Here is a 12,543-nt window from a genome sequence, read left to right on the forward strand (position 1 = left end):
ACTGGAACATAGATTCCCCTGCAGCCCATGGTGCAGCCCGTGGTGGGGTAGCTGTCCCTCTGCAGCCCATGAAGGTCCATGGTGGAGCAGAGATCCACCTGCAGTCAACTGATGATCCTTTTCGGGTCCATCCACATTTGGGCAGGTGGGTGCCCAAATGAGGCTGTGACCTTGTGGAAAACCCACGCAGGAATTGTGACCTCACAGGAGGCCGTCACTGGAGCAGCCTGTACCTGAAGGACTGCACCACATGGAAGGGACCCTACACTGGAGCAGGGGAAGAATGTGAGGATTCCTCTCTCTGAGGAGGAAGGAGCAGCAGAGACAATGTGTGATGAACTCACTACAGCCCCCATACCCTGTTACCCTGCACCACTGTAGGGAGGAGGAGGAGGATGATGAGAAATCAGGAGTAAAGTTAAGCCTGGGAAGAAGGGAGTCATGGGGGGGAAGGTGTTTGGAAGGTGGTTTTATGATCTTGTTTTATTTCTCATAATTTGATTGGTAATTAAACTAATTTCCCAGTGCTAAGCCTGTTTTGCCTATGACAGTAACTGCTGAGTGATCTCTCCCTGTCCTTATCTTGACTGCTGAGCCTTTCGTTGTATTTTCTCTCCCCTGCCCAGTTGAGGAGGGAAGTTATGGGATGGCTGTGTGGGCATCTGGCACAAAGCCACAGTCAAGCTACCACATAGTTTTAGTTTACAAGGTCAATCAGGTCCCATGTATTCCAACTGCCCAACAGATAAATATTTCAGTGAACACAAGAGTATTTTGAAATGCACAGACTTGTACATAAACTACTTTAAAGATATGTCACAGTTCTAATTATATTTTGCATATCACAGGACAACACTTAATGCACTCCTGTTCCATAATTAAATATTATATTACAGTTAAATAAAAGAACAAAGAGGATGTAGTTTCAAACATATTCTTTAACAGAGACCTTAGGGATGCTGCAAAGGCTAAGAGGGTGTGCATCAAAGGAGGAAACTGTTTGCCAATTATTAGTTGGAAAGTTATTCTATACTTAAATGGTAACTGGGAAAGATATCAGAGTTTAGTGAAAAGACACAGGAGAAATTCCACAAAAGCATGCATGAAGCTTCAGGATGAAATAGGATTAACTAAAAGTGCATGGTATGTATGTCACCTATGACACCAGTCTTTAGAGTTTTGAGGAATCTAGGCAACTAAAGACTTTCAATGTTAACTACTCAATATTATAATAAACCATATACTGAGTGGACACCTGAAGAAATATGATTATTGAGAAGAGACAGCATCAGTTCTGATTATTAAAGCTCTGCCCTAGAAGTCTGCTGAACTTCTCTGACAGATCTCTGAATGAGGGCAGTCTGGTTTACCCAGATTTCAAAAATTGTTTTGGCCAAATTCATCACCTAAGGCTTAAAGGAAGCTATGTATACACATAAAAAGTCCTGATGTGGGTAAATAATTGGCTAGAAGTTAGGGAAAAGACAGTAAGAGAAAACAATCCATTCCAAACAAAGGAAGGAGATAATTCCCGAGGTTCAGAAGAGGCTCTAAGATCTTCAACCTACAGTGAACAGTGAACTGGAAAATGATGAAGAGCAAGCTTAGAGTTTAGTGATGACACCAAGTTATTCAGGAAAGCCAGGATAAGTGCAGACTGAAAAAACCTGCATGACTTTACGAAACTGAATAGTTGTCCAATGAAATGACAAATAAATTTCAAGTAGATAAAGTGAGGCAGGTGAGGTGATAGGGAAGCCCAATACCAGAATGAGCTGTATGGCAGGCTCTGAAGTGAACATTAGCACTTAGGGACAAAATGGTGACGTTTCATTAGTTACAGAAAAAAAAGAAAAAAAAAAAGGAAAAAAAAAAAGAAGGAAAGCAGTCCTTAGGAATTAATACAAAAGCAAACCACAGTGTTATGAACTATTCAAATCTTTGATCTCTTTCTACTTCAAACAAATGCAGAGATGATGTGACTAGAACCACACAAGAAAGTTATTTCTTGTTGAGAAATCTTATTTCAGTTATAGAACCGAAAAAAAATTCAGGGTAAGGGAAGATGGATGTTCAAAGTCATACCTTATTAAGAGTGACTAAGACACAAGAGTGCTGCCATAGTAAGAGTGACTAAGACACAATTCCTCAGCCTCAAAGCAGAGACTAGTAAAGAAGTGCCATGGGTATGACTGGGCAAAGAGTCAATAATCCTGCACTAATTACCAGTCACCAGTAGGACAAGGGAAGCAATTGTTCCCCTCCCTCTACCATTTGTGAGACCACATATGGAATACTTTGTCCAGTTTGGGCCAGCTCAAAACAAGACAGATGCTGACGTATTAGAAGAAGCCCGGAAGGTACCTGGAATGTAAGTGGCACACAGCTCATGACAAAGAAGGAAAGGCTGGGAGAGTTGGGTTCACTCACTCTAGAGGACAGGGGATCTCCTTACAGAGTACCTGATGTGTGGTTACAGAATGGATGGGGACAGAGCCCTTCCCTGCGAGGTGCAGAACCGAATTAGAGGAAATAGATGAAATAAGAAATTTTGAATAGATAATAAGAAAATACTCTTCACAATGAATGTGGCCAAATGTTCAAACAGGTTGCCCAGAGTGCATTGCAGAATCTCTAGCCCCCAGAGATGATCAGAGCTAATCTGGGCATGATACAGAGCAACATGTCCCAGCCAAGTAACAGGGGTGCTGAGTGTCTATGTGGGGAAAAAGGTCAGATCAAATGTCTTACAGGCATTCCTTCCAAACTAACCTAGTCTGTGATTCTGTGAGGAAATGAAGCTAATGGAAAACAAGCTTAGACAAAAAAGAAAAAGGAGGGAAATTAATTCCATTTCAGTTGGAATTCTCAGCTGAATTCAATACTTTATGATGACATTATTTTATTATAAATATTATTTTCAAAAATATTTCAGATGCATTAGAATGCTTTTATATTTGTAAACTCCTTTGAAACAACCACTTACAAAGCTTTCTTCTTGGTTTTCATCCATCATTTACACTGTAGTCCCTAGCACCAGACCCACAGTCCCTAACCTAGTTCTATCCATTACAGCTCACCCATGCAACTGCTCACTGGTTGCTAGTCCTAGTTTTTCCCATCCCAAACTCAAACTGCACACAAACCTTTTAAACCCTGGCAGGCAAAACATCAAAGTACAGGAAGATCAAAGCCAGATGACCTATTTACTATTTTTTTTTTTTTTGAAAAAGACATCTAAACTTTCAGTGGCTGGGAATGAAGCATCCATTTCTTCTCTCACAGTAATGATTATACCAGAGTGCTTTCAGTAAAATCATTCATATAAACAAAGCCCCCCAAAAAAACAACAGTGAAAAAAGGAGAACTGGCATCCATCAAGCATTCTTTTTTTCCATTAGCTAAATTACAGAACCTATTCTGGGAGAGCTTTTCACTAATTTCTGTTCATATCCTTCATGGTATATGTCAGGAAAGCAGAGGCCAGTAATCTAGAATGGATGCAACCTTATTCAAAATCCAAAGGAGTTCCCTTATTTGTAGTCTACCACTTCCATGGAAACCTCACCTCATCCTCCCTCACCCAGATTCCATTCCCCCTTTTCTGAGGAGAGGGGGGAATTTTTGAACACCAGTGACTGAAGGGAGTGTGACAGAGAGTAAAAATTTGGGGGAGGGGGAACATACAATTGTCCTCAAATGTTTAAAGAAAGAAGTGAAATATTGGTAAGGGAGGATTGCCTGAAACCTGCCATGGTTATGATCCTTAGGGCAGTGGGATTACATTGCTATTATCCTATAGCTGGTTATACCCAAATTTTAACATTTTAACCCCAATGTCTAATTATCCCATGGTCACTTTAAAAGTGCGTGAGGAACATCTGACTCCTTCCCAGGCTTACCTATTAACTGTTTGGAGTCAGCTAGATTTGGGTGCTGGAGAGAACCACCCACATTACTGAAATAACTGAATGCTAGCAAGGGAAAGCAAATTGCCACTGGCTAAGCTGGGGATGGTTTTTGCAAGTTATGGGCAGTGTTCGCTAGAGCAGCAGCTTGGCATCCTGCAATGACCTGAAAAAAAGGGTGAGTATAGGAGAAACTCTCTCATTTGTGCCTATCTCTCTACCTCATTTTCCTTGCAAAAAGGCTGGCTTTACTCCTGTGGACTGTTAAGATTTTCTGTTAGGATTTCCTCTGCTCCCTATTTCAAAACCAGGGAAGCAAACAACTACTACTCAGCCTAGGAAAGCATGAGATGCCCAAGTGACAGCAGGAGGAGTGCTCAGTAACTGTGAGCAGCTGCACACATAGGAGACAGCTGCCTGCTTTCCAGAACACCCTGCTTTGACCAAGTCTTTTTAGGACAAATTTTTATTCATCAGCACAAAACTGAAGCAAGAGAACAAAGTATTACTCCAGCCTTGCTGCAACTACTTCCCTTTCTTTTTCACGTGTGTTTCAGGTTGCTAGAGGAGCCTGTCTCTTTCCTTTTGCTCTCCCAGACTTTCAGAGACAACACTTAATCGCATTTTAGCTGGGCTTATTAGGTAGGTCTGCCTGGCTCTGGGTTTTTAGACATAAGAGCATAGAAGTAAAACTAATTAGCATAAAACTAAAATGTCCTTTAGAAAAATGTTTATTGCCTATTTAGAATAACATTCTGTATGTTTCCTCTCAGGTGCTAGAGAGAGCATGTGGAATAAGAAAAATAAAGTAACTCCTTCCCAAGGCTATTTGGTGAAAACACACAGTAGACTTGCAATCCGCAGCCAATGTTACAACTTAATGCTGTAATTTTATTTTGTCTCAGAGAAAAAAAAAAAGACACATTGACCTTCAAGTGAGTGTGACTCCTATTCCATTAAAAAAAAAAAAACATTCTAATGGGGTAGCTCAAGCTTGAAATAGACGTCGATTCCCAATCCAAAATTATTATTCTTGCTCTTGCAGTAAAAAATATTTTATTTTACACACTTTATCCTGTGAAACACTTTCAATGATTCCAATTTTTGGCTCTTCTTATGCAGCAACAGATGCTCAAGTGACAATTCTCACCAGGCATGCTCCCCAGAATTCAGATTCCCAGCAGTCACATCAGGTATTACACACATCACCAGCTTGAACATAGTGCCACGCTTCCATCTGGAGCCTGGGGCTGGCCAGATAGGTAGCAGTGCAGAGGACAGGACAGCACGGTATAGATTTTAGGTATGCTTTTTGGATATTTAAGATGCAGATGTAAGCCATCAAACTCCCATAGGCTCCTTTGTGGTCTTAGAAGCTTCCAGTATTATGACAATAGCAACTTACTTCCATTTAGTTTTTTTAGGATTTTGGGGACTGTTATCTTAGAATCATGGAATCACAGAATGTCAAGGAGTTAGAATAGACCTTAAAGATCATCAATTCTCACCTCTCCTGCCAGGGGCAGGGATACCTCCCACTAGACCAAGCTGCTCCATGCTTTATCCAGCCTGACTTTGAATGCTGCCAGGGATGGGGCATCCACAACGTCCCTGGACAACCTCTTCCAGTGTCTAACCACCCTCACAGCAAAGAATTTCTTCTTAATGTCTAACCTAAATTTCCTCTCTTTCAATTTGAACCCATTACCCCTTGTCCTATCACTGTAGTCCCTGACAAAGAATCCCTCTCCAGCTTCCCTGTAGACTCCCATCAGATACAGGGAGGTTGCCATGAGGTCTGCACACAACCTCCTCTTATCCAGGCTGAACAGCTTCCTCAGCCTGTCTTCGTAGGGGAGGTGCTCCAGTACTCCTATCAACTTGGTGGCCCTCCTCTGGACGTGCTCCAGCTGTGCTTGGCTGTGGCACATACATATACGCGAGGAGCAGATGAAGGACAAGTCTCAGTGGCAACACCTTCCGCTGGGCTTCACCTTCCCAAATCTAGAACGCGACTGGGCTGCCCAGCTTTCCCCCGGCAGGGAACCGGAAGGCTCACGCCGGTCTCTCCTGCAGCCGGGGAAAGCTCCCGCCAGGGGTGGCAGCCTCGGGCCCGCCCGCTCCCGGAGCCTCCCCCCGTCCCCGCCCGCCGGGCACCGCCCCCGCGGCACCTGCGCGGAGGCGGGCGCGGGGTAACGCGGGGGCAGCGCCGCGCTCCGCCCCGGGCCCGCCTCCACCGCCCCGGCACGGCCCCGGCCCCAGCCCCGGCTCCGCCCGGCCCAGCCGCAGCCCGGCGGCCGCACCGAGCCATGGCGAGCGCGGCGCTCCCCGCGCAGCCCCGGGAACCGGAGGCCGCGCAGGAGCGAGGCGCGGCGGCGCCCGGGGAGACGGAGCCGACGGAGGTGTCAGGCGGGGCCGGGGCGGCGGCGGTGCTGGGAGAGACGGGGCTGGCCGTGGGCTGCTGCATCGCGGCGGCGCTGAGCTGGGAGCGGCCCCTCCGCAGCCTGGGCGGCTTCGTTTGCGCCAACCTGCTCTTCTGGTGAGCCAGCCGGGCCCGGGTGGGCGCCGGGGCCGGGGTCGGGACCGCCCCCCGGGACGGGAGAGCCCCCGCCCGGCCCGCGCCGCCCCGCCCGCAGCGGGCGTCTCCTGCCCCCGCCCCGCGCTTCCCTCGGCCCCCGGGAAGAGCGTTCGCCCCCTGCCCTGCTCTCCCGACCGCCCCTGGCGGGGAGCTGACCCGCGCCCCCAGCGAAGGAAGGTCCTGCTCTTCGCTTCACCTGCGCCACGGCGTTCCCTGCCCCCAGCCGCTGCTTCGGGTCTGGCCATGGCCCTCGCGCTCAGTGCATCTGCTTGGTCGGGTTCTTTCACCCTCGGTTTCTGCCCCAGCCTCACACACATACACATTCTGCCCCCGTATCCCACAGCCTGATGCGCGATGATGATGAGGAGGAGTCTCGCATGGAAGCTGAGCAGGGCGGCTGCAGGACACCCCGCCGAGATCTCGCGTTTGTCACAGCCGAAAGGAGCCGCGGGCCCGCATTTCTGTGCAGAGTTTTGAAACCTGCTGAAATCAGGTCCCGAGCCCATCGGTTGTGCTGTGCTGATGCCTTGGTCCAGTGCTTTAGAGTTCACTTTGGGTATATGTGCTTTTCCAAATTGGTGGCCTACTTAGTGGAGTCTTTGTGAAGTGGGCACAGCCGGAATGTTACTGCAGTGCACCAGTTCTCTTTTTGGACTAAGCTTTTTGTAGTCGGAGACAGTTTAGTTGAATAAGCCCCAGAGATTAACATAGGGATGTGTTCATTGTTGTGTTTGTCATGTCTCTTCTGTTAATTTCTGTAGGAAAAAAGTTGTCTATGTGAAACTTCTTCAGAGCTTTCCCATGATCTTAGGTTTTGCCAATGCCTATGTTTTGTTTTTTTTTTTTTTTTGCTTTCTGATCTAAAATGTTGTATGCCTGCTTGATCATGTAGAGCAATTTATAAGTTAGTGCACTGTCTAACAATGCTGCAGAGGCTCTTACAACTGAATAGTGTTTCCTTTCCTGTGGCTAGAACAGCCTCCTTTCCTCTTAAGCAAATAAGAGGTAAACAAGCAGTGCAGTGAATTAACAGCAAACTCCTCTTGGTTCTCTATAACCCTAGCAGTGAGATCTAAGTCATAGAAGGAAGACTTTCTGGAGCTTTGTGCTGCACAAGAAAATCTCAGCAAATATTTTCAAAATCATTTTATCCTCTTTGATTCCAGGAGCAGAGTGTACATGACATCTAATTTAGGTTGACTTTTATTTTCCATCTTGCTCTTAGGTATCCATGGTAAATCCTTTCATTGAGGAAGTTACATGGTTTTGCTCTCATTTTCTGCATACTTCAGAGGTCACCTGTTCTTTCAGCCATTTGGAAGAGTCATAATGCTTTATATTTCTTTGCAGTGTGGCTCTGATAAAACTTTCAGGGGCAAAATCTAGCAGAATACATTTCCATGTCTCAAGGAATAGCTGCTGGGCAACTTGTTTGCTTTTTTTTTTTTTTCCAGATGTGACCCAAGCAAGGTATAAAGTGCCTGCATTATTCAATGCCTGTAAGAAGTCTCCTTTGGTAGTCTTACTGGAAATTTGTTATGGTGACCAGTATTTGAAGTTATTTTATCAAAAGTCATAGCTCCCTCTACTTTGTTACTTTCAAGATGAGTTGGAACAGCAAAAGTCAGGGCACAGATTGCTCATTTTAATTTGGTGGTATTGTACCTCAGAAGGAAGCTCGCTATCCTAGTGCCAGGGAGTTTTGAAAGGTGTAGACAAACAAGGAAATGTGTAGCAGGGATGATGACCAGTAAACTTCTGTGGTTTGAGAACATAAGGAAAGATCTCGTTAACAAACCTATGAAATCTGACACTTTGAAAATTAAACATTAAAATTTAAATCTAAGATCATATTTCCCTCCTTTGGTGTTGGGATCGTCAGTGTTTGCAGCGCAGTGTTTGCTGCTTCTCCTTTTCTTGTTTGAGATCCAGCTGGTCAGCCTGGTTTGTGATGACTCAGACAGTCACAACTGTTTCAGGACTTGGAACAAGTGTCCACCCCTGCTGCCTGTGAAGTCTCTTCTGGCAGGGCTTTGTGCTGGCTGGAGCCAGGTAGAAGGGACATTTCCTAGTTGCTGTTTCATGTGCCTTTTCTTTCTTTGTCGTGTGTCTACAAGTATCCATGCCCCATAGGGGGACTCCCAGTGCATGTGGCCTCTAATCAGGGTATCTCTGAGTTCAGAAGTCTGTATTGCTGGATGGGAGACTTCTCCCACTATAGCAGCAACAGCATTGGTGGAAGAAGGAGAAAGGGGAGGTGAGGTTTAATTTTACAGTTTTCTGAATTTTGGAAAAGCAACACCAGGTCCTTCCTCCCATCCGTTTAATTTTGTTGGGACTGTTTTCCTCATGGTTAGTTTAGTTCTTGTATGTTCACCCATCAAAATATTTCAGGTGTAAACTGTTGGAGTAGGGGCTGCTGAGAGTGAACTGTTTCTCTGGTGTCACCAGATTTTATTTTTTTTTAATATATTCCATTGTAGCCTCTTTTGTGTTAAAAAAATCTCTTAGCCATTGTACTGTATATAAATGCATTTTTGATGGTTACTACTAAAATATTGTTCTTGTAAGTACAAGAAGATTACTAACTTAATTTCATTCTGATTTCCTTGATTTTCATAATATTCCTGACAAATTATTGTAGACTCTTTAACAAGAGAATAGTAAAAGTAGACACAAATCTGGCTACTGAAAAAGCATTTTTCAGTTACCACCTCCATTGTTTTTTCACTGTGAACAGCTTTAAGCCTCTTGCCCTAAATGAACCTGACCAAAAATCTTTTAAATGAACAAGGGTTAAATATATATATATATTATTTTGCACCCAACCATCTGAAATAAGATTTAGATTCTTGTGCTGTATATAATTTGCAGACTGAAGTCAAAATAACAGGAAAACAAGGCTGTTTTTTCCCCTCTGTTTTATACCCATTGTACTGAAAAAGTGAGCGATTGGGCCACGAACAGAGAAACTCTGTGCTGGTGCCAGAAGTTCACTCCAGGTGTTGTGAGTGTTAGGCTGTTGACTGATATCTTCCAGTCTTGGGTTTAATCTTATCCAAATATTAACATTCAGTCCTAGACTTTTAAGCTAGAATTCTATCCTAATTATTATTCTCTGTGTGCATGGAATAGAGGGGATAGTGGCAGCTTTTTGTTCTCCCAATCTGTAATTTTAAATTTCTACAAGGTCAGAGGGACAAGTTTATTTTCAGTAATTCCGTACTATTCCATGTGTTTTGTAGTTTGCAGATATCTATCTCAAATACATGTTTTCTATCTGCAGATAAATCTTTCAAACTAAAGAGCATTCTTGTCTGCAAGGTCATCCCTATATACACCAGTTGCATCTGTTCACCAATTGTCCAATTTCCTGATTTCCCTAGGATTTTTTGTGAAGGGAGGCAGCAAAAAGACTAAGATGTAATAGATCTTTTTTCTTTTCCCATCTCCTTGTGGAACAAATGTATTGCATTACACTATTTGCTATTCTCTTGACCAGCCCAAATCCACATTTTTCTTTGAGGATATTTTAATACACCTTCTGACCTCGGAAGGTATATTTGCATGTTACTGCAGGTCTGTTTTTAACAATGTTACATAATGTTATTTTACTGACTCAACAAAGTAACTGACCAGCTGTGTAAAATACAAGTATCAGTCCTTGATTTAGACAGGGGTGCAGGCAGGCCTAATTTTCCATTTAAAGTATCTTTTGTCACCATCCATACCCATACTTTTTGTTTGTTTGTTTGGTCTCAGATCTAGTGAATATTTCCATTGTCTGAGATAAACAATCAAAAGAGAAAACAATATTGCTTATATCTGAATTGTCTGTGTGCATTGCATCAGGTAAAGATTATGTGTTTTCCAGACAGAAAATCTAATTGCTCTTTAAATATTAGCAACAAAACACATTCAGAGTTTAGCAGCTTGGTGTGTTTTGTTTATAAGTATCCAATTTGTTTTAGGAGGTGTTATTGAAGTGTTTGTTTTAATTTAAAGTATCCAGTTCACTTTAAGATTTGTTCTTAAAGTGTTTCTTACTTGAAATCTGTGCTTAGCAATGATAAAGTATACCATGAAAAGATCTCAAAATACTTTTCATTCAGTAATTTATTCTCTCAATGTAAGAAAGCAGTACTAAGCTAAGCATTTCTTTCATGTATTTGCACACAACTTGTAAATGCTACCACTACTGTACCTCACTTGTCTATAAATCAAGATTTCTGCCCATTTAGAGAGCAGCGTCCATGCTCTCTAATAAAGAATAGCAATGCTTGCATTTTTATTCTTTGTTACAAGAAGAAAGACATGCAGCAGCCCTGTTTTATGTTTTTGTGGACTGTATGTTTTTGTTCACTGTCGGCACTGACTGTGGAAATGTAGTCTAGGGGACCTACTCAGACATTCTTGGTGACAAAATGTCAAATTAAGTGAGAATTGGAATAAAAGAAATCTTTGAAATCAAAGCATAAAGAAAATACATGAAAATTAAGTGAGTTGGACTAAGGCAGGGTATTGATATTCTGAGGCCAGTTTGTAGTATGCTGGTCTTCAGATCGCTTAATTAAATTTATAATATCTTCCAAGTCAGTAGAACACCTATGGATTTTTCATTATAGCACCCAGATGCTAAATATGGTTTTGAATGTGGGAAATTTTGGTCTTTGGCTATCTTTGTTACAGGAAATCTTAGAACTACATTCGTAGTTGTCTTAACTTTACCAATTACTTTTCCAAAATCCAAAGTATCAGGATAGCACACAAGTGAATACTCCTGCCTTAAATTCTAATAAGAGTTTAGGTCTCTGACCACTCAAGTAGGAATAGTAGAGTAGGTTAACTATTGACATTATTATTTTGTAATGTTAATACCTTCATTATCAGAAAATAGAAAAAAAATTCTGGCATAGACAGTTTTGAAATTCACTGTGCATTCACATGAATGGGTTTCTTATATGGTTGCTAGTTTGTTTCTTCTAGTCTGATAGTCCTTAACTTATTTAATTTGCTGCCTTTTGCTAAGTCTTTGTAACTTACTGGTATTGCAATTTATTTTATTCTGCATAGCTATAGTACAGCAAATTGCTGATATTTCTTTAAGCATAAACAAATGTTTATGGTTTATTGTTTTTTCCTTCCTAGAAGGTGGTATTCCAAAAGACTCTTCCTCACGTAAAGCTAAAATTCCAACTTCAGCACAAGTTGTGATATAATTTTAGAGTCTTCTTGTTTTTACCCAGGCAGTTTTAGGCTTATGTTCACTTTTCCAATACAAATTATGTATACTTTTGAACGCTTTGAAGGTAGAAAAGTGGAACAGAAAGTTAAATTAATTTGATTTAGTTAACAAAAATGATTAAAAGCCATTAACAGCTTTTTAGTGACAGTTTTCATACTTCTGGCTGAGAGATTAGTTTACAGGAATGAAAATTGACATTGTTTAAGAGCCAGACAGTGTTACATAAAAACCTGGACAGTTGACAGCATTTTTCAACCAATAAGATGAAATCAGGATCAGTCAGAAAAGAAATCAAGTAGGATAATTGAGGAAAAGCAAGCATTACTGAAAAATTTAGGATCAAATCTAGGATGAGAACATTATGGAAGATGGAAGTCCGGAACAAAGGAGAACAGAAATTAATTGCAGCATGGCTTGTGTTTATTCTGTCTTGCTGAAATGTACTTATGCTGTGTCTAAAGCAGTTGTTTCAAGAGAGAAATTATAATTTCTTCATGTATTGCTTCAAAATAATGAGACCTTTCAAATAGTAAGTAGAATTTTGAGAACAATGGACGTTTTAGGGGGATATGCTATGCTCCATGGTAGATGTTACAGGACTAATGAGAGCATTAAAGAAAAGGAGATTTAGGGCACCACGGTAGAGGTGCTACTGCTCAAACTGCTGCTACTGTATGAGAAAATGGGATTAAGATTTCTTCTGTGCTTTGCCAGAGCACAGGTTAATTAAGGTCATCTGGGCATTTGTCTGCTAAAACAAAGGAAGCAAGGTTATTTGATGTTATGTGTTTAAATCAAAATAATTTTAACTT

The 12,543-nt window shown here is 42.1% G+C and overlaps 1 protein-coding gene across 1 annotated transcript in view; it reads left to right on the forward strand.

Moving 5' to 3' along the window:
- The first annotated feature begins 6,217 nt into the window (after positions 1–6,217).
- Positions 6,218–12,543, forward strand: part of RETREG1 (reticulophagy regulator 1) — a 64,631-nt gene continuing 58,305 nt past the window's right edge. Inside the window, exon 1 of the mRNA XM_053963053.1 lies at positions 6,218–6,447. Coding sequence (XP_053819028.1) covers positions 6,218–6,447 — 230 coding nt within the window. The remainder of the gene's footprint in view (positions 6,448–12,543) is intronic.

Source organism: Vidua chalybeata, chromosome 1, assembly GCF_026979565.1.
Source record: "Vidua chalybeata isolate OUT-0048 chromosome 1, bVidCha1 merged haplotype, whole genome shotgun sequence".
Lineage (NCBI taxonomy): Eukaryota > Metazoa > Chordata > Aves > Passeriformes > Viduidae > Vidua > Vidua chalybeata.